The sequence below is a fragment of the Trametes versicolor genome (genome assembly GCF_000271585.1).
Source record: "Trametes versicolor FP-101664 SS1 unplaced genomic scaffold TRAVEscaffold_2, whole genome shotgun sequence".
Lineage (NCBI taxonomy): Eukaryota > Fungi > Basidiomycota > Agaricomycetes > Polyporales > Polyporaceae > Trametes > Trametes versicolor.
Window position 1 is genome coordinate 857,477 of NW_007360322.1, and position 25,939 is coordinate 883,415.

At 58.0% G+C, this 25,939-nt stretch overlaps 8 protein-coding genes across 8 annotated transcripts; 5 read left to right on the plus strand and 3 right to left on the minus strand.

Annotated features, from left to right (window-relative positions):
- Positions 1-424: 424 nt before the first annotated feature.
- On the plus strand, positions 425-619 carry TRAVEDRAFT_114259 (uncharacterized protein; the record flags this gene model as incomplete). Its single annotated transcript, XM_008035959.1, has 1 exon — positions 425-619. One exon carries the CDS (start codon positions 425-427, stop codon positions 617-619), a length of 195 nt encoding a protein of 64 aa, XP_008034150.1.
- Positions 620-4,281: 3,662 nt separating this feature from the next.
- Positions 4,282-6,304, plus strand: TRAVEDRAFT_141145 (HAD-like protein). The gene is made up of 4 exons (XM_008035960.1): positions 4,282-5,048; positions 5,105-5,154; positions 5,211-5,353; positions 5,408-6,304. Exons 1-4 carry the CDS (start codon positions 4,315-4,317, stop codon positions 6,053-6,055), a joined length of 1,575 nt encoding a protein of 524 aa, XP_008034151.1. The 5' UTR covers positions 4,282-4,314; the 3' UTR covers positions 6,056-6,304.
- A 1,055-nt stretch (positions 6,305-7,359) lies between these two features.
- TRAVEDRAFT_43008 (uncharacterized protein) lies at positions 7,360-10,741 on the plus strand (the record flags this gene model as incomplete). The annotated part of the gene is made up of 3 exons (XM_008035558.1): positions 7,360-7,647; positions 7,718-10,303; positions 10,370-10,741. 3 exons carry the CDS (start codon positions 7,360-7,362, stop codon positions 10,739-10,741), a joined length of 3,246 nt encoding a protein of 1,081 aa, XP_008033749.1.
- Positions 10,742-11,082: 341 nt separating this feature from the next.
- On the minus strand, positions 11,083-12,027 carry TRAVEDRAFT_43009 (uncharacterized protein; the record flags this gene model as incomplete). The annotated part of the gene is made up of 1 exon (XM_008035559.1): positions 11,083-12,027. One exon carries the CDS (start codon positions 12,025-12,027, stop codon positions 11,083-11,085), a length of 945 nt encoding a protein of 314 aa, XP_008033750.1.
- Positions 12,028-12,326: 299 nt separating this feature from the next.
- On the plus strand, positions 12,327-14,811 carry TRAVEDRAFT_17278 (uncharacterized protein; the record flags this gene model as incomplete). Its single annotated transcript, XM_008035256.1, has 7 exons — positions 12,327-12,503; positions 12,770-12,993; positions 13,050-14,196; positions 14,248-14,267; positions 14,313-14,498; positions 14,562-14,658; positions 14,725-14,811. The coding sequence occupies 7 exons, from the start codon at positions 12,327-12,329 to the stop codon at positions 14,809-14,811; spliced, it is 1,938 nt and encodes a 645-aa protein (XP_008033447.1).
- A 341-nt stretch (positions 14,812-15,152) lies between these two features.
- TRAVEDRAFT_160600 (threonine ammonia-lyase) lies at positions 15,153-18,002 on the minus strand. The gene is made up of 6 exons (XM_008035963.1): positions 17,669-18,002; positions 16,320-16,907; positions 16,040-16,259; positions 15,666-15,931; positions 15,504-15,599; positions 15,153-15,437 (listed from the first exon to the last, which is right to left on the minus strand). The coding sequence occupies exons 1-6, from the start codon at positions 17,988-17,990 to the stop codon at positions 15,301-15,303; spliced, it is 1,629 nt and encodes a 542-aa protein (XP_008034154.1). The 5' UTR covers positions 17,991-18,002; the 3' UTR covers positions 15,153-15,300.
- Positions 18,003-18,441: 439 nt separating this feature from the next.
- TRAVEDRAFT_34052 (uncharacterized protein) lies at positions 18,442-20,645 on the minus strand (the record flags this gene model as incomplete). Its single annotated transcript, XM_008035449.1, has 6 exons — positions 18,442-19,133; positions 19,213-19,263; positions 19,320-19,534; positions 19,599-19,946; positions 20,005-20,161; positions 20,228-20,645. 6 exons carry the CDS (start codon positions 20,643-20,645, stop codon positions 18,442-18,444), a joined length of 1,881 nt encoding a protein of 626 aa, XP_008033640.1.
- Positions 20,646-21,919: 1,274 nt separating this feature from the next.
- On the plus strand, positions 21,920-25,905 carry TRAVEDRAFT_113186 (CORVET complex membrane-binding subunit VPS8; the record flags this gene model as incomplete). The annotated part of the gene is made up of 3 exons (XM_008035964.1): positions 21,920-22,843; positions 22,909-23,109; positions 23,161-25,905. 3 exons carry the CDS (start codon positions 21,920-21,922, stop codon positions 25,903-25,905), a joined length of 3,870 nt encoding a protein of 1,289 aa, XP_008034155.1.
- Positions 25,906-25,939: the final 34 nt, after the last annotated feature.

Genomic DNA, 25,939 nt, shown 5'->3' on the forward strand with positions numbered 1-25,939 from the left:
GCCATTCTGGACAACGTGGCCGTTCTGCTTGCCTCTCGAAGAGGACGGCTTCACGGCAAGAGGCGTGTCGTCGTCCGAGAGCATCGAGAGGTCGCCCGACATAAGTATAGACAAAGGAGAGGCAGGAGGGGCGATGAGGTGGTGGAGGGGAGGCAAGCGAGGAAGGGACGTGAGACAAGAAAAGGCTGGCTTGGGGACGGTGCCAGCTCCAATCTGTTGAAGTATCACCGAGCCTGCCCTGAACACACGTCACGCGGCCCGAGCAAAGGCGCCCGTGTGGCAGGGAACTCGGTGGACGTTTGGCAGAGGCAACAGCCCCAGTCCACCTGCCCGTCCTCGTCCTCGCGTTCCCTGTCCAATCCAACTCGTTCGTGCCTCCCCCTGTCCGCCATGCTCACCTGCTTACACGTCTCTCGATATCCAGATGGCCACCCCGCCCGACCCCCAGCTCTACCGCGACCCCTGGGCGAAGCGTGAGGCCTGGCGCAAGCACCCCGTCTTCTCCCGCCGCGCCATGTTCGCCAGGGCCTTCCCGGGCTTCGGCGTCGCCGTCGTCGCGTTCACCACCTACGTGATTGCAGAGAACATGCTCACAAAGGAGAAGAAGCCGGCGCACTGAGTTGTCGCCGTGTCTACCACCATGCATGCTGAGCACGTTCATATGGGTACGCTCCCATCTCCTTCCCGCACCTCGAGGCAGACTTGACCGTGCACCGTATTTGGCATCGGCTCAGGTTCACCCTAGCGCACTTTCACATCACCGCGGAGGTGCCTAGCTCGCCTTGCAGCTCCTCGCCACCTACAGGCCTCAAAGCCGCATTGTACCGCCCTCAAATGATGCTGCGGCCGATCTCTCTCTTTGTACGGCCCGCTGGCCCCGAATCGACGAACGTATCCACCTGCTATGTCGTATTTAGCTTGATGCAAAGTTGCTGGTTGACCCTCCTCATGCTAGCGATCAGGGCAATCCTGAACAGCATCGTTCTGCCTGCGGCGGGCGGTGCGTCCAAAACCTATGCGTGACCTCACTGCAGGATATCTTGGACGCAGTCGAATATCCCACCAGACGCTGTTCCACATCATCTCAGGGCTCCTGTAGCCAATAAGTATCGGTTAGTTACCTTCTGACTTGCCCCAGGATGATATTCTGCACATCATCCCGCGATACTCGCAAACTGCGTCAGACCCTAGAAGCGTGGCGAGGGCGCTTGCGTTCTGGGTTCCACCACTTGGCGGGTGTAAGTCATCATCATCAAATCCATCATCGTCTGGTCTCAACACTTGACTATTCGTGAGCAGACTAGCGCATGCGGCGGCATCGGTCGTACGCAGTCCCGATGGCGTCGGCGGCTTGGGGCTCGCGTGGTGTGGCAAAGAAGGTGGCCAGGCCCTAGAGAGCGGGTATCCGGCTTCTATGCTCTTAAAGGCCACTATCCTCCAACGCTGCGGGTCAACGGAGCTATCATCCGGTGGTCTGCCGTGCCTAACATGCGGTGCGTGATATGTCGCACGTTTGAAACAAATATGCTAAACTCCTCCGCAGGCGTTCTGAATACGGCGGCTTGCAAGCTCCCCGCAGACATTTTTGCGGAAGCAGCCACGCTTCGTTCATCCCCGTCTTTGAAGAAGTGTTGGTCCATGGGAACCTGCCACGGCCTTCGTATGCTTCCGCTTTCGAAGCTATGCCGCCATCGATACGCCAGTACTCATTCTATGCTAGAATCGATAACAGCTACCCGCTCACATGATTATGCGCGGCATTCAGACGTCGCGCCGACACGTGCCGGGCCTCTGCTGCCAGAACTGTCTAGTCTCTTATCCCTTCCAAGCATGTAATCGAGGAACGAGGTGCGTGAAGTGTTTATCACGCTCTTCCCAGTGTCGGCACCGACGCTAACTCGGGTGAGTGGCATTACGTGCACCTCGCTGGGGCCCACTCTGGCTCACTGTGGCGCTAACCTAGCAGGTCTAGCGCACGGGTGTGGGTTGGGGCTGAGGCGGTTCGCTAATGCATCGGATGTTCAGGAACATTCTGATATGGGAGCGCGCTCGGTGGCTCTCCCGCGTCGGTCTTGCAAGACATAGCCCGCGGTTCCGGAAGCAGCAGGTAGAGACGCACGCCGGGCGTCATGTCCGCTCGCAGCAGGGTAACTATTCCTTTTCGGTCGTGTTAACAAAGTCCGTCGAGCTCATGACTTTCGCAAGGTAGAGCTTCGCCGCTCTCACTAGGCAGCGGAGATCCATGACACACGGAAACCTCATGGTACCGTTGTGGGCTCTTGTGTATACCTGCGAAATCTGGGCCGCGCTCGGCTTGAGCACTGGGATCTTTGCAATAGGATCCGCCGCTTCGCCCACCCCGCGATCCCCGGGGCTTTCTGGTACCGGCTGTGCGTAAAATATATTGTCAGGTAAGGGACACGGCCTGGCGAACCGCCGATATCTCTCGCACAAAGAAAATGCTAACTTTATCGGATTAGGATCCTCGAGGTAGTCCGACGACTTGGGACACGTTCATTCTGTCCGTCGGACAAGGTTCTGCGAGGCGCACCTCGTGCGGGATGCTGAGAACAACGTGTGCGAAACCTATCCCGCGACGCGCGTGTGTACGGCATTGTCGGCTCAGTTTCAGCTGAGGTGATCAGTATTCTGTGCGTCGGACCTGCAGGCGGGTTGATACAGGGCTTCCTTTGTGACCGCAGGGCTTCCCTCGGGCTGCAACGCACAGGCACCGACCCTGGGCACCCGCCTCACGAATTCGCGTACGCCACGCGCGTCAGCCATGAGCGCATGCTCATGCGCAGAGGTTCGCGGAAGAGAAAGCGAGGGAGCCTTCCGATGCGAAAACTCGGGAATCAGGAAGGTTACCCAGGCCCGTCAAGAGAGACCTTCGCCGTCCGCTAGTCCTGTGCGTTCCCAGAAGTCAATGTTCAACTCTATAGGCATGTGGCGTTCTTCCTGCCACAATGAAGGCTGATACCTCGAAGCAGGCAACCGTGTCCAATGGGCAACGAATAGGGTGCTGCGCAAGACGACGGCTGTACGGAGGACAACCCGTGGGTGAACAGCCAAAGGCGCGCGCGCAATCTCTCCGCAACAGGCAAGTCGAGCGCAGAACATAGGGCCTCAGATGCACCCCCGGCACGCCCGGTTGACGATCACGAACCAGCGTGATATTCTCGCCGCCTCCCTCGCGATTCTCAGGATTATCGCCCGTAATACGCTTGACCATCCTGGCCCTACCCGCGTCGTTCTGGCGCATGCGCGGCGCGGCAGCGGGTCGGCGTAGACGCCAGCGGCCAGGAGGCTGATCCGCGAACTATCTGGGTGAGTAACGCGCGATCAGTCCGACGGGGCAGGGAGTGGGCGACCCCTCCGGCTAACTCATGCAATTTCGGTTATCCCAAGATTGGTCTCGATATGGCAGGCCGTAAATGAAATAAAATTAACACGACGCAGGCCCTGCCTCGTGCATTGCAACGTGCACACCGACGCCGCAGTCTAGCAGGTGCTAGCTCGAGGCGAGGGGCACCAGCAAGGCACCGATCCCCGAGAGTGCGCCGCACTGGCGATCTGGGGTGCGCATTTCTCGGAGGCGCGAGGAGCAGCGTCGGCATCCGCTGTGAATTGACGCAGGATTTTGAAGCGTAGCATGCAAGCCTAACATTAACGGAGGCAATAGGTGCGTAATCAGAGGGCTTATGTCCGGGCGGGGAATCATGGTGATCGCCGATCGGCTAGCTCCGTTGCCTCAAAGGCCTCGCTTGTACTCGACCTCGAGCAGTCTCGAGCGGTGAGCACCTTCCGTCACTGGCGCTACGTGGGGCTGAAACATGCGCTCACCAGATGGCCCTCCAGGTGAAGACGCTGTCATGTATTGTGCTTCGCGCAAGCCGCGCAGAAACCTCTGTAAACCTTCTGAGAAATCTCTGAGAAGCTCAGCCACGATTTCCCAACACGCCGAGCGAAGGGAAGACGGAGGCATTTGATGCGGCAATCTTAGCCCCGTCCTCTTACGCAGTGCTTTGATCCAGATCTGATCGCCCTCAGATGCTCATCTAGAACGCGCGGGTCCCGGGAATAGTTATCGACTCTGCGTGGCTCGGAACGCTTGGGGCTTTCGTCCCAATCATATCTTCCACCTGGCACCATCAACTTGGACTTTCTCGTCATACAACACCCACTAATCCATTTTCCGGGGCGTTCCTCCCCCCCAGTCCACTCCTTAAAGAACTCCCCTCCAACATGGTCGCTCTTTCCGTGCCTGTGCTCGTTCACCCCATACCTCTCCGCGCCCCCGCCCTCCGTGTCCCCATGGCTTCACCTCACCGCAGGTATACGACACTCATCCTAGACCTGGGCGACGTCCTCTTCTCTTGGTCATCCAAGACCAACACACCTATCCCTCCCAAGAAGCTGAAGGAGATCCTCTCGTCCCTGACCTGGTTCGAGTACGAGCGCGGTCGGATATCACAGGCCGAGTGCTATGACCGGGTCAGCTCCGAGTTCAGTCTTGACGCTGCCACCATCGCAGAAGCGTTCCAGCAGGCTCGCGACTCTCTGCGACCGAACGAAGAGTTCCTGGCGTTGATTCGCGAACTCCGCCAACAAACGCATGGTCAGCTTACCGTCCTCGCGCTCTCGAACATCTCACTCCCCGACTATGAATACATCATGGCTCTCGACTCGGACTGGACGTCGGTCTTCGACCGCGTCTTCCCTTCTGCCCTCGTCGGCGAGCGCAAGCCACATCTGGGGGCGTACCGCCGTGTCATCTCTGAGATGCACCTAGACCCAGAAACGACCGTCTTTGTGGACGACAAGCTGGACAACGTGGTGTCCGCGCGATCGCTCGGGATGCACGGCGTGGTCTTCGACTCCCAGGAGAACGTCTTCCAGACGCTGAGGAATATCTTCGGCGACCCGATACATCGCGGACGTGACTATCTCCGCAGGCATGCCGGTCGTCTGGAGACATCTACGGACGCCGGCGTTGTCTTCGAGGAAAACTTTACGCAGCTCATCATCTACGAACTAACAAATGACAAGTAAGTGAGAGACCCGCGTTGCGCCCACACTTCGTCTGATCGGTATTCCTTGATAGATCCCTCATCACGACATCAGACTGTCCCCGCACTTGGAACTTCTTCCGCGGTCAGTGTTTTGAAGCTTCGCAAAGCGGTTAACCAGGTTACTGACAATCTCCGCAGGGAAGCCCTTGTTCTCGGCCTCGTTTCCCGACGATGTGGACACGACGTCGGTTGCCCTGACAGTGTTGCGCCCACCCCGCACGCTTGTCAACTCGATCTTGGACGAGATGCTAGAGTATGTCGACGCCGACGGCATCATGCAGGTGACTACCTTCTATCAATCTTAATTTGCGCCCATGACCTAACGCTCGTAATAGACCTACTTCGACCACTCGCGCCCGCGGATGGATCCGTTCGTCTGTGTCAACGTCCTGTCGCTGTTCTACGAGTACGGCCGGGGACAGGACCTCCCGAAGACCCTCGAATGGGTATACGAGGTTCTGCTGCACCGCGCCTACATCGGCGGCTCGCGGTACTACATGTCCGCGGACTGCTTCCTCTTCTTCATGAGCCGCCTTCTCCAACGTATCACCGACCCAGCCGTCCTGAACCGCCTCCGCCCGTTGTTCGTCGAGCGCATGCACGAACGTGTCAGCGCACCGGGCGACTCCATGGAGCTCGCGTTCCGCATCCTCGCTGGCTCGTCCGTCGGCATCCAGTTCCCACGTGACCTGGAGAAGCTCCTCGCCGCGCAGTGCGCCGACGGCGGCTGGGACCTGTGCTGGTTCTACCAGTATGGGTCCACCGGCGTGAAGGCAGGCAACCGCGGGCTCACCACCGCGCTCGCCATCAAGGCTATCGAGAGCGCTATCGCGCGCCCTCCGTCCCCCGCTCTATCAGCTGTATCGTCGTCGAAACTGGAAGTGCCGAAACCAATTCTCCAGCGTCCCCTCAGCCCGCGCCGGCTTGGCGACTTCCTGATGCCCTGGAGGAGAGCACAGCGCGAGGTCGCGGTTTCCAGCTAGAGCGTCCGATTCGCCGCACCCCACCCCATCCCTCCCTCTCATTTCCTCACCTCCGCCTACATTGCCCCCTTCCGGTCCCCGCCGCCGCACCCCCTCTCTCGCGCGGGGCACCAGCTGTAGATATGTATGTATTGTGATGTACAGGTATCGGCGTCAGTCCTTCTCGCTTTGCTAAGTCTCGGTAGCTCTCGGACCGCGCTGTTCTCGCCCTCGCCGCTCATTATTACGCCTATCGTAGTAGACCCTCCCCCAATTAGCTCGCCTTCGGACCCCCGTACGCTTCGGCACTAATACGGACACGAGATGCTCGGGCGTCGTCGCACGCAGATACCTTCCAGCTCGTGTACTCACTCATGTAATTGTAGAAGTCCGTCCAACACTGTCACGTCGCTCGTTTTGCCTTTGCTTATTCATGACATTTGACTCTGAGCTCGGCGGTCGGACGACCGGTCGTGTAGATCACTCTCGACCCTGTGACTAAAAGGTCCCGGCCCGAAACCTTGAAGACTGTCGGGCCACTGGTGGCGTGGGCGGTCGCACGACCGACGACGACTTGGAAGAAGCGTCGGCCGCCGTGTCCCGGGAGCACACATTTGCACTAGTACATACACGTCATGTTTCATCCCCAGTGAGAATCGACAAATGTGGAGGCCTGTGAGATCATGTCAGAGGGGGGAGTCATCCTGGATCGTCCTACATCCTGTATTTAGGCGCCTGTGGAATAAACCGAGCGAATAACTGTCGCTTTATCGTTCGCTTTTACGCCCGACGGACGGCAAGGATGCTTGGCCGACTGCTGGCCTTGCCGTACAGGTGCTCCTTGGTCCGAGCCGTCCGAGTCATCCGTTCTCACTGCTCTGCAACCGGCATTATGGGCGCTTCGAACACGTTCACTTTATACCCTCGCATATCTCTCAAGAGTGTCGTGCAAAGCAATTTCTTAGCGGAATATGATACAATAGGATGTCAATAACATGTCTAGATAGTTTAGAAGTCTTAGTAAATTATGCCTCGGGCATGCCAAAGGATTTCGTCTGGCTTGGTCGCGCTGGGCGCCAATTTTGTCAAACGAGCGCCGAAAGGGCTTTGTCTCGCGCGACCTGCCCGCCTCTGCTCTGCACGTTCCTTCCTCCTGTCGCCCTTGGTTCTCTGTGCTCTTCCCTCTACACGCTGTCTGGTGGTCCCTGCCCTTTGTCAAGATGCCTCCAGCACGTACTGACCGGACCCGGACTTCTCAGCGTGCTGCTCGAGGGACCGGCCCCAAGAAGCTCTGCTCTTGCATTGTATACTGCGGCGGCGGCAAGATGATTCCGCGGTCGACTTGGTACACCCATGCCGAGTTTCGCAAGGCCGAGCCTGTCCCTGTCATGCAGACTGTCGCCGAGGCTCTTGCGGCTGGCTCCGGGCGATCTAGGGTTCCTCTGGCAGGCTCGGATAACTCTACTGCTGGTCCTTCCGGCCTTGGCGGTCCATTGTCCTCAGATGGCCCCTCCGTCTCAAGGGACCACACACCCAGGGGCGATGTTGATGAACTCATGGGAGGAGAGGATGCAGGGTTAGATCAGCCGCCTGACAATGAACTTGATTTCATGGTATGTGCACCCGTCGTTTCTATGGTCTCCGTGTCTCCGTTGCTCAGGTTAAGTTACATCACACACACAGACTGTTGACGCAGACCACGAGGTCCATCAATCCGGGGCATCGCCCTCCCCTGTACGCAGTAGATCACCCGAACCGCCTAATTCTAGCCCTCCCCCTCGCACCTATCGAGTGACAGTCGAAGAAATACCGGATGAGGACGATGAAGAGGGCGGCGAGGATGAACATGCTGCAGACCCCGGTAGCGACTACGACCGTGAGCAGCGTGAGCAAGGACCTCGCGTACCGTCTGAGCAACCTGCTGGTGGCAACGAGGGCCCCGCTAATGAACCCGACGCTCCTGACGCTCCCGATGTGCCTGCGCCCGAGCCATTTGGCAGCACCTTCACGCCACATCTCAAGGACCTGAAGCTCAGCCTCGAGTTTATCTCGATGCTCCAGGACGCCAATCTCAAAGATAGTGGCCTCGATGCCGACGTCCTCCACCAGCTCCAAAACCCGCCTCAGTACCCCCTCGATCTCTCAGACAAGGATTTGCTCCATTCCATCGATCTCTTCTTTGCGACTGTGAACGCCTCGGAGCAGACCTACGAGGATGCGCGTGCCGCAGCCATACGCCGTGAGCCAAATCACAAAGTGCTATCCTACGCGGCGGTGCGCCGCAAAATCGCAGAGCTCAGCGGGATCGTGCCGCATATCGAGCATCAATGTGAAGGCTCGTGCATCGCCTACACAGGCCCGCTCAAGGACCTCCAGGAGTGTCCGCATTGCAAGAAACCTCGCTACCGCCGGAATGAGGCTGGCAAGGAGGTTGCGAGGGAGGAGTTCTTCACTATGCTGCTGGGATTCCAACTGAACGCTCTGCGCCGCTCGAAGGAGGGGGCTACTGCTACCCGCTATCTCTGGCAGGCTACACAGCACGTTTTGACGGAGATGGGTATCTCTGACGGCGTCATCAAGGTCTTCGAAGACATCTGTCACTCGGAGGAGTACCTCGACGCTGTTCAGGATGAGAAAATCGGACCTCATGACTCAGTCTTGATGTTCTCTATCGACGGCGCTCAGCTCTACGAGAAGAAGCAGTCTGATTGCTGGATATACATCTGGGTTCTCTTCACGCTCGATCCGAAGCTGCGCTACAAGAAGGCACACGTTCTTCCTGGGGCGATCATTCGTGGACCCAACAAGCCCAAGAATCTCGAGTCGTTCCTCTTTCCTGGGCTCTATCACCTCGCTGCACTAATGAAGGATGGTCTTCCTTACTGGGACGCTGTCGACGAGGAGATCTATGTTGACCATCCGTTCCTTGCTTGGGTCACCGCCGATGGTCCAGCCATGGCCTGCATGAACGGTCTCGTTGGACACCACGGTGCTCGCGCTTGTCGTCTCTGGTGCCCCATGCTTGGACGGCGCAAGGAAGGGGCTCCGCACTACTACCCCGTTCTCCTCAAACCCTATGGCTACACCGTCGACGGGTGCGATCACGGAGACGTACCAAATCACGCCCTTCCACGATCCGACGTCGAGGACTACCAGGACGCGCTGCGCAAGGTCTGCGAATCACGAACCACAGCGGAGTACGAGCGGAACCGCAAGAAGTATGGTATCGTCAAACCATCCATCTTCAGCGGTCTTCCCCGCATGTTCCCAGCGCCGCACTGCTTCCCCCTCGACATCATGCATTTAGGCGCGCTCAACATCCCCGACCTGTACATCAGTCTGTGGCGCGGCACCATGGATGGCGATCATGAAGACAAGAAGGCGTGGGACTTCGCAATCTTTGCTGGGAAGACTGACGGCGCGGCACGCTGGAAACGCCATGGGGAAGAGATCGCACTTTCGAATCCATTCCTGCCCGGATCGTTTGACCGCCCTCCTCGTAACATCGCTGAGAAAATCAGCAGTGGCTACAAGGCTTGGGAATTCCTGACGTACTTTTACAACCTCAGTCCGGTGTATCTGCGCCACATCTTGCCTCACACTTACTGGCAACAACACTGCAAGAGTGTCTCTGGGTTTCTCTTGGTTCATGGCTGGACTGTGCGTTCAGACGACATTCAAGTCGCTCATGTGCTGCTCAACGAGTCGGCGCTCGAGTTCGAAGAGCTCTACTGTCAACGCCAGGCTAATCGGCTTCATTTTGTACGACCTTGCCTGCACACCTCTGGCCACGCAGCTGAGGAGATTCCGCGCACGGGTCCTCTATCCACCCTCTCCCAGTGGGGCATGGAGCGTTCTATCGGCGACCTTGGGGGGGAGATCCGTCAGCCTTCTAATGCCTACGCAAACCTGTCACAGCGTGCGGTCATCCGTTGCCAAATCAATGCACTGAAGATCATGAAGCCCGACCTCTTCAAGTCCGACCTCAGCCCAAATTACCACAGGCTTCCGCGTGGTGCCATCAGCCTGGGTGCAGGATATGCCCTTCTGCGTGCGCGCGCTCGCACTGCCTACCGTCTTCCTGAAGATGAGGCCTCCGCGTTTGCAACCTACCTGAAGGATGCCGGCGAGCTAGATGAAGATGCCACCTTCACACAGAAGGTGCAGAAATGGGCGCGGGTCCTCCTTCCCAACACGCAGATTGCACGCTCCGCATGGAAGGAAACACTCAAGCCACTCTCGAAGTTGCGCATGTCTCGCAACGTTAAGGTCCGTCCGTCTTCTCATCTCACGGTGTACCACCAGGCAATAGGCTATTGGCTAACCCACCCACAGTTCCGACTTGCAGATGGCGGATACGGCATTGGAGAAGTTCAATACTTCTGTCAACTAGACGTCGCCGACGACTTCCGCACGGTCGCTCTTGTGTCAGTCTACTCTCAGCCTGACCAAGCACTTCTCCGTGACTCGCATGGCGCTGTGTACATGACGAAGTACCACGGCCTCTCGCGCGAAGCTCTCCGCGTGATCGACGTCGATACAATTGTCTCGGTCGTAGCGATGATTCCTGACGTACACAAGCCACGGACGGACGAAACACCGCAACTCATCGTGGGCGACGATTACTTTCTGGCAGAGCGGATTGGTCTCGATGTTATGCGGGCGGGGAGGGACTCTCTCGAGGCTCTGGAAGCGGAAGAGATATGATATCATGTGTTTGCGGGCAGCTTATGAGTATGGTTATGAAATGTATTGAGTTGGGGCGGCAACTAGAAAAATCGAACATGACATGCAGTAGGTTTGGGGAAGAACAACACATATACAGATGGAAAGCGGTGGGTCATTACAACGTCCTAGAGAGGTCTATGACATTGGGCAATGTCAATAAAATATTCTACATGATATTTTGTGACAGACCTCTGCGCGCGCGACGGGCGCCTATTTACGCGCGGTGGTCGCGCAGCTTTTGGCATAAATCTGACATCCTCTTGAGCGTGACATGAATGTATGCGGGCAGATTGAACTTACGGGAGGGCGCACAATGCGACTTAGGACAGGCGCTGGCGCTTGAGCTCGGGACAGGCATCCTCCAGGGCACTGTCATCGAGCGTAGACAAGAGCACTTGATCATCACCGCCCCTGCCCCTTGAGTGGCCCACTACAGGAGATAGACGATCTGCTGTAGACTGAGACAACGTAGACTCTAGCTGGTGCTGTAGGTTGCCAAAGCGGTGATCCAGAGCTTGATCGAGGTGGTCGACTAGATACTTCCCAAATGCATGAGCAGCAGCATGGATGGTCGATGTAAGCGAGTCAGGGAGAGGGTCGCCATTAGTGGAGTTGAGCATGTGAGGGGCTGGGGCATATACATGAGGTGTGGTCGCCGAGTCAGAGGCAGGCGGGAGGTAGTCATGGTCGGAAAGGATTTGGCCAGGCAAGTAGTCGCAGTCGGACCAAATCTGGCCGGGCGAGATTCCATAGATGTCTGACTGTGGTGACTGTGGGTGGGGAGGCTCTGGAGAGGAAGCAGCACCAATACAACCGTTGTCGGATGGGACTGGCAGAGTGACGGCAGGGATTCCAGGCTCCTTGGCCCCTGGCAGAGAATCGATGACGGCGTTGAAGGCATCTTGAAGTTCAGTTTTGATTTTGACGAAGTCAGTTTCAATGTCTTTGTACTGCTCCATGCTACTCCGGATGCCCCAGACAATGCGTGAGGCTACCTTGGCCAAGGCGAGCGTGTTCTCTACAAGCTGGACAGAGAATATGTTGTCGTGGGCGCATTGTGCAGCAGGGACAGGACCAAGAGTGCTTGCCCATCGCATCATGTCCGCACCACCGTCCTCGTGAAACCTGGCACGTTGAGATGTAAAACTGTGCACGGGAGCAAGGACGTACTTTTCCACAGCGAGAGCATAAGCAATTTCCGATTCGGATTCTTCCTGCGAGCGCTTGATGTCCTCCGCAACTCCAGTATTGATTTGTACATCCATGGTAGTCGTAGGCACAGAGGTCTGAATGAAGTACAGCAGTGAAAGTGCGAAGCGGCAGGAGCAGGGTGGCAAAATCATGAAGGCAGAGGTCGAAGCACCCACTTCGCTTCGGCGCTTGCCGCAGATAGAGAAGCGCGCAGCCTCGTTTGGGCACATACATCGTCCTCCTCGTCCTCCATCATACCGCTCCCTCATGCCACATACCCCTGTTCCCTAATACCCCTCACCTAATTACTGCAATGGACGACACTCCGTTCGAATCTCCTCCTACAGTAGAGCAATCTTCTTTCCCCTTCTCCATGCCTACTTCTTCCGCTTCTCAGGACCTTCAGCACCATTCCGGTTTTCTTCCTCACTTAGAACTTCCCGAAACGCAGTCTTCATTCGCCAGAACCAGCATCTTTGATAACACAGAGGACAGCGGTGATGAAGATCTTGAGATGTATGTGTCAAAGTCCCGGACACCGGGAGGGCTTGTAAGTCCTTCTCTGCCTCGCCGCACTCATTGTTCATCAAATCTTCATCTGAACACATCGGGGTCAGATGTCTGCACTAGGCACACCCTACAGCATGTCTGGATTCCCAACACGCCCGGATTCCCGCATGGGGACCGAAATCATGAACTTCTCAACGCCGCGTACATCGTCATTGACGCCAGCAGCAAGCATAGACCCGTATAATCGCAAACATAATGCAAGTCCGTGAATCGACTGCACAGTAACATACTAATTCCTGGTTACAGGATGTGATTCAGTCAGCACCGGCTACTATACAGCAAATTCAGAAGGCCACCCATGAAACCCTCATCCGGCTCAAAAATACCGCATACACCAACCTCCACAACAAGCATCAAAGCTTGCGGCAACGTTATGAAACTCTCAAGGAACGCCTTCAGCAAGAGAGCATGAAGTCGGTGCTATGGCAGAAGGAAGCTCAGTGTCGGGTAGAGGAGTGCCAGCACCTACGGTACGTGGATGCCTTCTGCGCATGCGCGATGCTGACCCAAATATGTCACTTCACAGCCAGGAGAACCTGGCCTGTCTGGCTCTGCTTAGCAACAAACAAGAACACGTTCAAGCGCGCTCCATGTCTGTCAATCCCGAAACCACCGGACCGCCCTCTGTAGACCACGCATACGAGACCCCACCTGAGCAGGCGTACGGCATCAAATACTGGGAAAAGGACGACTGGACGGCGATGACACAGAATGCGACTGCTCGCGTTCGTGCATCCAACATGGTCTGGACCTACATGGAGGATGAGCATGGTGACCTCATCCCAGCCTCACGCTTCAAGAGCATGCTCAAGCAACAGTACGCGGTGTTTCACCAGCTCAACAAGGAGAAGATCGCTCCCCCGAATTGGGGAAACGCGCACGAAAATGCCCGACTATACCATCGGGTTACGATGTGCAAGATGTTTCCGGAGCTCGCGCAAGGCAGCGCGTTCTGGAAGGTCAACCAGCTCGCTACTGATTATTATTCCAATTTTGCCGCGTCTCATGTGAAGGGTAAAGGCGGCGTCAAGCGCGAAGGAGACGGCGACGCAACAGCTCTCCCTCCGAAACCATCCAAGCGTGCGAAGACATCGACCGCCAGCACGCGCGATGTGCTCGACTCGGAGACTCCGACATCGGCCGCGACTACACTTCGGCCACCCGTGTCTGCGGCGGGGCTGCCTTACCCGACACCGGCTCTTACGGGCTCTGAACTACCTGTCGCGCCACGGCCCTCTGCACCTGCGACTGTGACTGCACTGAGCACGCCCACTGCTGTGTCTTCGTCTACATCTGCGCCCGGTGTACCATCTGTGTCCTCTGCATCACTCGGGCCTGCATCCACCACATCTGCGTCTGCCACGCCTGCATCTGTCTCTGTCGCGTCTGTCGCGTCTGTCGCGTCCGCGTCTGTCACCGTCGCATCTGTCGCGGCCGCGTCTGCCTCCGTCGCGTCTGCGTCCATCACGCCTGGATCCGTCGCGTCTGCGTCCGCGACGTCCGACGACTCAACCGTGCCCCTCTCGGATGTGTTCGATGATCAGTCTGCTCCGGATATCTCTGCTCAGTCTGCATCGACCTCCCCTGCCACTGCCGTCCCCACACCTGATGCCCCTGTACATGCAGTCTTGCCAGCGGCCGAGTCGCCCGCTGTGTCTAGGGCGCGCAGCAGAGTAAGTCCCAGCTGTACTTGTACTACTTTGATGCTAACACAAATTGAACAGCCCAACCGTGTCAACCCACTGTAAGTGGACCACACACCGTTCACTTCTCTCATGACTAACATTAGATCTCACAGCGCGAACATCACGATCCGTGCGCCTGTGCCCGCAGACCCCTCTTTGGATAAAGTCCCCGAAGTGAAGGCTTCCCCTGCGGTCCCGCCGAGCACCATCAGCACACCGTCGAACGCCAAACCAAAGAAGTCGACTGCGCTGAAAACCATTCGCCCGCATCCGACCAGTGTGTCCGCGCGGTAAGTATCTCATAACCAGGCCATAGCCCCTTACTAATAGTGTTGGGTTGCCCGTCATTGCAGGAATATCTGCCTCATCGACTACTTGAAGAATCATCCGGACGCCTGCAAAGAAGACTTTGATGCACATTTCGTTGGACTAGACAGTGTATCCCGAAAGGTACGTAAATACTCGCTGCTCGCGTGCACATCAACCAATGCCGTGCCTTGTCTTGTATGTCCTTAGGCCCTCGAAGACCGAAGTAAGGAGGCCGCAAAGGCCCGGAAGGTCGCGCGCGCCGGCATGGGCGAAGAGGCTGAAGTCGACAAGTAAAAGCCCGGAGACAAGCGACCAGGGGCGCGGCGCGGCGTGGACGACGAGCGACATGAACGTAGGAGGTTGCGATGCAATATGGCCTGGTATGTGGTGATGCGAGGGGATCGCGCGTGGACGCGCATGGTCGGGAGGTCGGGGAGGATACCGGGGGCCGCGCGCACCTGGACGCGCGGTGGTTTGGACGCGGCATGATACCATCGTGTCGTGTCCGGCCGCAGCCTGGCTGGTGCCGCGATGGTGAACGGCGGGATGCGGACGACCGGGGAGGATCAGACATGATACAACATTACTGTACAGTATACACGAGGATTCGATTATACAGTGGTCGCATTGGCTACATGATCCCACATGACTGTGTCATTTTTCGTCCAACAGAGCCTGTGCGAGCCTCTCCCGGCGTGAGAACTGTCACACCCATCCTCGCATGATCCGAGCGCGCTGGAGAGGATCTCACATGCCTCCACATTTGTCGATTCTCACTGGGTTTCATCCTCTGAGGTACCGTTTGTACACCTCGTTCTCGGTCTCCTCCACATACGGGTACCCAAGCTTCTGCAAGTATTCGCTGAACTGTTCCGTGTCTTCGGGCGGTACCTGGATTCCCGCCAGGATTTTCCCGACATCTGGGAAGGTTGAACATAGTGAGTACGGCAACGCGGCGAAACATCGAAGGCGAGCCCGGAACGCACCTGCACCGTGGTTGCGGTAGTGAAAGAGGGAGATGTTCCACCCCGCGTGGAGGCCTTTGAGAAACCTGCGGAGCGCGTCTGGGCGTTCGGGGAACTCTAATGGGCGTCCAAAAGTTTAGACATTGCCAATGACTGGCCGCAGCAGTCCCGCGGGGCACGCACCGAACCTGAACAGCCGCTCGTTGGGCACTTCAATAAAGCCACCGATCATGTAGCGGGCGTGGCTTTTCGCCATCTCGTTCTCGCTGATGTCGAAGCCCTTCATGCCCTTTTCTTCTAGCGCAGCGAGGAGTTCGGACACTTCCTTCGCGCGATTCGTGCTCTGGAGCTGGAACGACAAGAATATCTGCGCGTTCTCGGGGTGGTGGAACCTGTAGACGAATTCTGTGGTCGCACGCGGGTGTATCATGTCGTGCAACGCAACAAAGCTGTCCATCGGAAGCATTAGAACAATGTCTGTCGCACGATGACGGTCTCAAGTCGCAACAACGACGCCGAGAGGGCCGCCAGGCGCTGTCGTGCCACACGGGACGCACCTTCCTGGCTTCTCCGGTATCTCGACGCTCAGAAGCGCTTCGCGACCCTCCCCGAGCTCTGCTCGTTCGGCGACGAACCGCAGCCGGTCGAAGTTCATATTCGCGCCGCTAATGACAGCGACGAACTTCTTCTCGGCGCCGACCAGCTGGTGGTCGACGATATAGCGTTTCAGACCCGCGAGCGCGAGCGCACCCGCTGGCTCAGTAATAGAGCGCGTTTCTGATGACAACAGGAACCCGTCAATTCGAACAGCGCGGGATCCAAACGTTATGAGCGCACCCTCAAACACGTCCTTGATAGCGGCGCAGATTTCGTCAGTGTCAACCTTGATGACCCCGTCCAGAAGGCGCTTGCATATCCTGAAAGGTTCCTCTCCGACGATCTTGACCGCGGTGCCGTCGCTGAAGAGCCCTACCTCGGGCAGGGTCACCCGCTCGCCCTTCTTCAGGCTGCGATCCATCGCGTCCGCGTCTACGGTCTCCGCACCAATAATCTTCGTCTTTGGTGACCCTATGCGTTTGACGTATTCCGATATGCCCGCGACAAGCCCTCCCCCGCCAACGCCGGCGACGATGCCATCCAGGGTCTCAGGATTGGGCATCTGCTTGAGAATTTCTGCGCCCACGGTGCCCTGTCCGGCGATGACGAGCGGGTCGTCATAGGGCGGCACAAAGACGAGGCCATAGGTTGACGCGAGTCGTGCGCACTCCGTCTTCGCCTCGTCGAAGTCCTGGCCGTACAGAACGACCTTCGCCCCGAGGCGCGACACGTTGCGCACCTTGATGGACGGTGTCGCTTTGGGCATGACAATGGTGCAAGGGATGCCCAGACGAGATCCAGAGAGCGCGACACCCTGTGCGTGGTTGCCTGCAATGCATCTGTCAATACATGGTTTTGAATGGGCGGAGCGCCTGTCTCTTGGTGGAGCTTGCTGCCCCCCCTCCCCGCTCCCCTTGCGAGTCAAGCTCTCGTCTTCCTTCCGGCTTTGGTGAATTCTGCTTCGGCTGCGCCGGCATTCTGTGCGCGCTGGACACCCCAGCCCCGGGTGTAGCTAGAGGCGGACAGTACCTACCACCAGCCGCTCCCGTTTCTACTCCTCGACATAGTACGCGAGCAACGAGGGTGCCAGCTGTAGTCTGTGGTCTGTCGAATCGTGAAGTGGAAGTAGGAGGATTTTGATATCTTGGTTTCGCCGTGTCGTATGTGATACGGGCTTGCATAGAGCGGGGAGGGGAAGTCCTTAGAAGGGCGCGGAGACGGGCGCATGACCCGTCGCCGACCCTACTGACTAGTACGAAGCATAACGCCTCGCGGCTAAAATGCGGCGGAATCGGCGACAGAAAGGCGGGCGCGCATGCACATATGCCCGTCTTACATGCGGGTCCGTCTCTGAGACCGTCTATTCGCTCGAGGTTGCGCTCCCGCAACGGTGAAACTCAGACGCCGTAGAAGCAAAACAGTGAAAGTCGAGTATTTGGGACCACCGCCAATTTGACCTATCCAATGCGAACCCCGTTCTGAGAAACATGCTTCGCGTGCATGTCCCGCAGAACAACTCGTTCTCAACCTGCGATATGCATCTCGCTTGACACAAATTCTGAGATCGTACCAAGTGTACGCACACTAACCCGCGCTGCAAGTCACGACGCCCTTCCACCGCTCTTCATCGGACAAGCTGGCCATGAAGTTATACGCCCCCCGAATCTTGAAGCTGAAGACCTCCTGGAGATCCTCGCGCTTGAGCCATATCTGGTTGCCGAGCCGCGTGCTGAGGTTTGGACAGAACACCAGGGGAGTCTCCTTGAGCACTTCGTAGACCTTGGACGTGAGAATGAGCCTGAGATAGTCTGGGGTGCCATCAGGCATGAGGGAGTGCGCCGCCAGCCGCGGGTATGGTCCGGGCGAGATTGGCTCGGGCGCGGAAGACGAGTACTCGACTGTCGCCGACATGTTGTCAGCGCTCCTTGAAGTTCCTAGGCAGTAGTAGTGGGAAAGAGCAGGTAGACAGGCACCAGTCAGCAGATGGCGTTATCGTGGACGAAGACTACGAAGAGGGAATGAAGATGCCGTTAGCAGGACAAAATGAGCCCGAGTCATTTTCGAAATGGCGCCCGACCCCGAGGAAGTCGGAGACAGATTTCGGTCGATCTCGTCGTGCACACGTACTCATCACGGCATCTGGGCAGAGGGATGGGAAGATGAGAGAGAAATGAGATCAGAAGAGAGGGAATACTAGGGATACGGTATGATAGGTGAGATAGAAAACATGTGTACAGACCAGCGACAGCCCAGCGAGGAGGAAGAGAAACGGAGCATAGCAATGCGATGGAGATCCAAGATACAACACTCGTCGTGTCACCGAGTCAGAGTCCAGAGGTACAGAAGTCAGGCCAGGGGCGGGTCAGAGCGTCACCCCACGGCGATCTCTCTCCTTCGTCTTCGCACCTGGCCCAAACCGTTCTTGGAACCTGATCAGTTCCTCCATCAATTCCTCCATCATCTTCATCGTCGCATCCTCGCTCGTGGCGCCCAGAGCTGGCGCGAGAGCAGCAGGGTCGAAAGGCGGTGCTGCTTTTTCTCGCGAAATGGGGTTTTCGCTGGCAGCGCCGTCCAAGTCCATGCCGTCGGCCCCGGCGTCTGCCAGCGTAGCCGCGGCGCCGTCATGCGCCCGGTTTTCCTGGAGGACCTTATCCAAGGCTTCCTTCCTCCGCATCCGCTCCATCGCCGCCGCCTGCTCTCGCCCCACCCATTCCACGAGCGACCGGACACGTTTGTTCATGTCGCCCACGCTCATGCGTTTGCTCGGCCACTTCACTTTCACCCCGCGTTCTGTTGTGCGCTCCAGCGACTCGCGGGAGTTTCCGTCGAGCACGGAGCCCCGGACTTCGAGTGGGCGAGGGACGTCGGTGGGTAGCATGGGTTCGAGGTGAGCGAGGTAGTCGGGCAGGTTCCACGACGTGAAGAGTGGCTGCTGCGACACGACGTATGCATGGGAGTTATGATATGCACGCGCGGCAGCCGAGTTTCCGCCGGGCCCGCTGGCAACCGCGTTGCCCTGTGCTCGCCGACTATGGTGCTCTGGACCGTTCGTGGCTGATAGTGGAGGGTATATGAGGGACATGGGGGTATCAGTGAGCGGGGCGGTATGGCTGGAGATGATGTGCGAACGCACCTTTGGCGCGGTTGTTGCTCGCCTGTCTGCGATTCGGCGCACCGCTTCCAGCTGAACATACATCACGTGAGTTGACGTCACCGCTAATAGCCGGGCCGGGTACAGACCTTCGTCCCCGTCCACCGACGCGATATCCTGTGCCTGCGATTTACGCGAGGCATTTCGTTTGTTGCGCGCGTTCGCCGTTCGCGCTGCGCCTGCGGTGGGAGCAGGAGGGGGAGGGATTTTCGGCGCGCTTTGCGGTGTCGGGTCGCGCGGGAGCGCAGATAGCGGTGGCCGATCAGAGGTAATGGACGCAGATCTGGTCCGCTTGACCGACGCCCTGGGGGAAACGGCAACATCGTCAGACGGCGCGGGGATGGAATGGAGGGGCTGCATGGACTGACGCGTCATCATCTGTCCTCTTCCTCTTCTTCTTCGGATTTGTCACCGACTCTGTGTCGTGATCCGGATGTGGGTGTCCGTTTGTAGACCCATTGACACTGACCGCAGAAACCGGAGTACGGGGGAGGAGGTCGAATATGCCAGCCTCGGACTTGGTGGCTTCGATCAGTGCCTGCACGCTCTCTTCATACGCAGCGTCGCGACTGTTCATCGTGTTCCGGCGTTTCGGAGCCTTCATGAGAACGGTGGGTGAGTGCGAGCGAGAATCCCGCGTCGCATTGGCCACTAAGGGCGTCGTTGGGGGGTGTGAACGCGTCGAGGAGTGACGGGCTCGCTTAACGGCCCATTGCCTGCGCGGAACAGACATAGTCAGAAGGATGAGGGAATGGGAAGCGGATGGGGACGCACTCGATGAGTTCCGTCCACTGGTCAGGTCTGCACTGCTCGCAGAAGTAGTGCTGAGGCACGATGTCGGGTTCGGCATACCCCATACACACGCCATGCTGCCACGCCTTGCACTCCTCGCATTGAGCCATGAATTCGCCCTGGTCGCCCTCGTCTTCGCCTGCCATTCAGAGATACGGGCACACAATCAGTGATCGGCGCGCACGAAAAGGAGCGAGCCACGCACAGATGCAACGGGTGACACCCCCCTCCTCCTCATCCTCCCCAGTCTCCCCCACGCCATCGTCACCAACGAGCTCGAGGTTCTCCTGGTTCTCGTTCTGAGGTATTGTCACGACGAGGGCCATCTTTTCTTTCTCTTTGCCCTTGCGCTTTGAGCGCGACGCCCCGCCGTTGCCGTTGACGCCGTTCTTGGGCAGTTCCTCCAGAGGCTCGTCGATGTCCTCGTTCTTGGCGCGTTTGGTTCTTCCGTTGCTGTGTGTGTGGTTGAGCGATGGCTTACTGGCTTGCTCCTTGGGCTTGGGGACCGCCTCCGACGGTGGCGAGCCGGCGGGGGACTTGCTGGAGGAGGGCATTGGACGTCGCCCGGAGCGTCGAGGTTCCTTGGGTGAGGGCGGGGGACCCATGGTCGCGACGTTGGCCATCATCGACGTCGGGCGATGGAGTTGGGAAGTGAGAAAGCTTGCAAGGAGGGGATGAGGGTCAGAGATACAATGCCCCCATTTCTCGGCCTCCCTAAGCTGTTTCGCGGGCATTTTGGTCGATAAGTCCACATTTGGACTAAACCCGATTGCGCGGGCCCTCCGCTCCGGCCTTGCGCTCAGCTTTCGTCACCGCTCCCCGCCTCGGATTCTTGTGCTTTCTCGCTCGGACTTGTTCATGAATGGGACACACGACGTCGACGACGCAGGTCGCAATGGCCTGTCGGACGAACTGCACTTCTCCGACAGCGAGAGCGGCGACTCTCCCGAGGTCGACGCGGAGGCCGACGGAGTCGGTGACTACTCGACGCGCTTTGACGAACTCATGAGCGACGGGGAGGACGAGGAAGCTGACCCCGATGACGACGAAGACGAAGACGGCGGATTTGTGTACGCTGGTGTTGATTCAGATCCTACCGGTGGTTACCGCGACCAGCTGCGCGACGTCCTCGGTGCAGACCACGAGGAAGACGAGGTCGAAGCGGAGGAAGTCGAGCGGTCGCTTGTGCAAGAAGTGGAAGAGAACGAGAAATTCGCGGCCACTATCGAGGACGAGGCTGGGGTGAGCAGATCCATGGTCTGCCTCGCCGTTTACGCCTGCTTACGGTGTTGGTGGACCCTCTTTAGCATGTGCAAGTGCTGCCCTCGCTCGAGCCACAACCTCTTCCGTCTCCTAAGACTCCTCTGCCTTCTACGCCTCCAAGCCGGATGCCGAGTCACATTGGGAATGGGACGTCGCCTCACGCCCCTCTCGCAAGACCCTATCTACACCCTTCGATCTCCCGACTGCGTTCAATTACGCCTCAGCCCTCTCGCACGCCGTCTGCTGCGAGCGCGGCCACCCTGCACTCCCATCTCCACGAGTCCGTGTCTGCTGCGCCGTCGCATTTCTCCGCTTTGTCGCGATCCTCGTCCGTCACGAACCTCTCCGCCCATTTCGCGCATGGTGAACCCCCTCGCGCTCAGGCTCAGCCACCCCGAGAGGTTTTGCGATGGTCCCAGCTTCGACTCATAGGAGAGAACATCTATGCTGGACAGACTCCAAAGGCATCGTCACTCTTGGGTGCACAGTCCTCGGGCTCGCCCACTGTCCTTGCGGCGAACGGCCTGATATGCGTAGGGACCGACACGGGCCGAGTTTTGGTCTTCGACTTCAAGCAGACCCTGAAGTGTATTTGTGGAAATGAATCTTCCGGTGAATTACTTCATGGAGCTCGATGTATGCGTTTAGCCTTGCTGACCAGTCATTTGTAGAGAAGAGCGTCGGCGCTGTGACTGCCCTCGCGTTGTCATTCGACCATACATACATTGCTGTCGGTCACGCTACCGGCCATATCCAGCTGTACGACTTGCGCTCGCCGAAGGTGCCCGCTCGCGTGGTTCCTCCCACCACGTTGGCCTCCGTCGCGTCTGGCAGGCAAGAGGGCCACATAGTGGGCTCCCGGATCGTCAGCATCGGCTTCGTTGCCGGTCGCCACACAGCCCTCGTCTCCGCGGATGACAGTGGTTTGGCATTCTATCACAGTCTGGGGAAGGTATTCTTCGTGGACGCCACGGATATATTGCGCATCCTCGGAAAGTACCCCGACGAAGATGCCCCCGACGCGCCTCCCGCACTCGGCCATCGCTTCCGCCGAAGGAGAGGCCGCAAGCCGACTACTATTCTCTCTATGGTCCCGTTGCCGCTCGGTACATGCGCTCACCCGACAGACAGCTACAACCTTGTCGCTCTTCTCACGCCGATCAAACTCGTCATCGTGGGCCTGAAGCCGTCGCCAAAGACCTGGTATAGGCGCCATCGAGAAACCGACGAAGAAGTCGCTTCGAAGTCTAGGTTCAAGGGGACGCTCGCGTGGTTCCCGAGTATATCGCTCACCGCCGATCTCGCGTCCGCTTCTGAACGGGACAGTAAGAAGAGCCAGGTCAACGGCACACATCCGTCGTCGACTCCGACGCTTGCATACTCTTGGGGAGAGACTCTGCACCTGCTCCGCGTGTCCGAGGATAAAGTCACCCAAAGTACAAAGGATGCCAAGACGGGCAAAGTTAGCAAAGTCGAAGTCGGGAGGATCGTGTTCGAGGAGATGGGTAGTTGGACAGCCAGTGACGACATCCTTGCTCTTCAGTGGCTGAATGTCAATGTGGGTTCGTTCTCTCTGATGGCCTCTGCGCCCGACGATTTGCTCATGATATTCGGTGTACCCAGCAAATCATCGTCCTCACCCCCACCGCCTTCGAAATCTACGACGTCCGAACTTTCAAACTCGTCGAGCGCGAACACTTCGACGCGTGGACCCTCGTCTCCCCTGTTCTTAGCCATACGACGAACGGCTCGCTCACATACTCGGATGCGGTGTCTGAAGTCGCGCACAGCGTACGTATGTACAAGGGCAAGATCTTCCTTCTCGTAAGCTTCCCTTTCTTTGTGAGTGATGCCTACTGACAGATCGTTTGTTAGGGACAACACGGGGTGCAGGTAGGGACGCTCCTCACCTGGGCGGATCGTATCCTGTCATTCGTCTCCGAGGGCGACTTCCTGAGTGCCATCGACCTCACTCGATCCTACTACGTGGGAGAGGCGCCTGGGAATCGGAATGGTCTACCTGACGACCCGGAGAAGTTGAAGGCCGTCGTCGGACAGAAGCTACGCGAGCTCATCGTGGCATCCGCCCGATACGCGTTTTCGGAAGACCGGATGCTGGACGGTACACACGTTACGCCGGACGGGAGGGGCGTCGACCGAACCGACCTTTTCGAAGGCCTTGTGTCGACATGTGCTCGTGCTTCCATGGCGCTGGACGATTTCGACTTCTTCTTCGAGGACCTATTCGGGTACTACGACAACAACGGGATTGCGACGATCTTCCTCCGGCAGCTGGAGCCGTTCATGCTGAGCGGCGAAATCCGACACGTCCCGCCACGGATCACTCAGCGCCTTGTCGCCTTGCATGACGCGGAGAACCGGCCAGATCTCGTCGAGCGGCTCATTTGGCACATCGACCCGGATTGTCTGGATATCAACCAGGCTATCATGCTATGCCAGCGACACAACCTCTATGACGCCCTCATCTACGTCTACACGCGCGCCCTTCGAGACTATGTGTCACCCGTAGTGGAACTTCTTGGTCTCATCCGCCGGGTGCAGCAATGGCGGAGACAGCGCGCGGAAGCTTCGCCTACCTCTTCCAGCTTCATGGACGAGCAGTCTATAGAACCGGTGGTCCTCAACGCGTACAAGATCTATCCCTTCATAGCCGATACCCTGACAGGTCTCACATACCCGTCCGAAGAACCTCTCCCCGAAGACGAAGCACTTGAAGCAAAGTTTGAGGTCTACAAGTTCCTGTTCTATGGGCGATCTAGTGTTTGGCCGGAGGGCGAGGGCGGAAAACTCGTCCTTACCTCAGACGAAGAGAACGGTGTTGAACCCACATATCCCTACGCCCGTCTGCTTCTCCGCTTCGACCCGGAAGCGTTCCTACATACCCTGGATATGGCTTTCGAGGATGCGTATCTGAACGACGACACCCGCGGCGTGAGCCGGTTTGTCATAGTCAAGATCCTCCTTGATATCCTTGCCTCTCCAGAGCTTGCCCAGGAAGAGAGGACCTTCATCCACATCTTTGTTGCCCGCAACGTGCCCAAGTACCCCCAGTTCATCCAGATCCAGCCCACCGTGTTGCACAATATCCTCATCGGTCTAGCAGAGGATCCAGATACGAGCACACGGGAAGATCGCCAACTAGCCGCCGAGTTCCTCCTCTCTGCCTACAATCCCCATGAGAGCGGCCGCATCCTAGAGCTTTTCAAGCACGCCGGTTTCTACAGGATCCTCCGCTCCTTATATAATCAGGAGAAACAATGGCCGGAGCTCCTAGGAACCTACTTGGAAGACCCAGCCTTGCCTTCCCACGACGTATTCTCCTCTCTTCACGACGTCCTAAAAACCGCTAAGAGAGCGAGCAAGGGCAAGGTTCCTGCGGCAGTTTCCGAAAAGTTACTTGACTCTCTACCCGACCTACTGGTCTCAGATATCCCCAACACGGCCGCTCTCGTAGACGAGTATGTTCCTGATGACCACGAAGCTGCCCTCAATGCGTTAGGTCCCAACGCCGAGCACGAGCGCTTCCTGTACCTCCAGTACCTGCTGCACCCGGACCGTCGGAAAGCCGCCGAAGACGATATCGCCCTTCCTCGGAAGTCCGTCGCCTCCCCCAACGTCCCTCCCTGGCTTCGGCAGACCTATGTTTCCCTACACTGTCGATTCGAGCCCACAAATGTCATCCCCGCACTCCGAGAACTCCCACACGGGTACCTCGATGGCCAAGAAGCGGCACGGACGTGCGAGGAAAACGAGGTGTTTGACGCTGTTGTTTGGCTTGTCAACCACGAAGGCGACCCCCAGACGGCGTTATCCAAAGCAGAGTCGTTCGACCAACGACTGTCTACACGCATCGCCGACGCACTCGCGTCTCCTGACGAGTCCGCGGCCGCCATATCCGACTCCTTGGGCAAGCTACAGGCCGTCGCAGAGGCCGCGACCGCGACATGTGTGGAACGCTCCCAGCCACCTTCCCCCGAAGTCCCCGTCGAAGACCTCTGGTTCCAGTTGCTCAGCAGCCAAATCGACTGCGTCCAACGCGTCGCGAGCTGCTGCTCACTAGAGGCTCTTGGGCCTTCGGAGGGCGCCCCCGCGGACGATCCCCGCGTACAGCGCGAGCACGACGCGATATCTTCCCTACGGTCGCTCGTCCACAAGACGTTCACCGCGCTCATGTCCGTCAGCTCCACGCGTGCGGTTTCCTTCCCGCGCCTGTTCAAGCGCCTAGTGAGCTCCGCGTCTGCGGCGAAGGCCCACGTCTCGAAGGGCACACTTTACACGGAGTTCCGGACGATCTTGACAGGCATGCTTGAGTCGTTCCGCTCGGAAGGTGATATGCTCGTGATCACGAAACACCTCGTCGATCGCGACGTGTTCGACACCGTCGCAGAGCTCGTCGCGGAGCGCTGCAAGGGGTGGGCGCCCGCGCGCGGGGCGTGCTCGGGGTGCGGGGTCTCGTTCGTTGGGAGCAAAAAGGCGGGAGAGGGTGAGGAGCCGGAGCCGGAGAACGAGAAGATCGTCGTGTCACGGACAGGAGCGATATACCACAGTAGATGTTTACCGTCTGACTTCCACGCTAATCACGCCGTCAATGTACAGTAATGGCACACTCCCAGGGGCTATACCTATATGCTTA

Bases quoted from the DNA above. Each gene is read 5' to 3' on its own strand.
- TRAVEDRAFT_160600 (XM_008035963.1), bottom strand. From the start codon at position 17,990: ATGTCGGCGACAGTCGAGTACTCGTCTTCCGCGCCCGAGCCAATCTCG. The intron at 15,932-16,039 runs GTGCGTCCCGTG...TCCGATGGACAG, and splicing joins ATACCGGAGAAGCCAGGAAG to CTTTGTTGCGTTGCACGACA. The intron at 15,600-15,665 runs GTGCGTGCCCCG...GACGCCCATTAG, and splicing joins CGAGCGGCTGTTCAGGTTCG to AGTTCCCCGAACGCCCAGAC.
- TRAVEDRAFT_141145 (XM_008035960.1), top strand. From the start codon at position 4,315: ATGGCTTCACCTCACCGCAGGTATACGACACTCATCCTAGACCTGGGC. The intron at 5,049-5,104 runs GTAAGTGAGAGA...ATTCCTTGATAG, and splicing joins TACGAACTAACAAATGACAA to ATCCCTCATCACGACATCAG. The intron at 5,155-5,210 runs GTCAGTGTTTTG...CAATCTCCGCAG, and splicing joins CACTTGGAACTTCTTCCGCG to GGAAGCCCTTGTTCTCGGCC.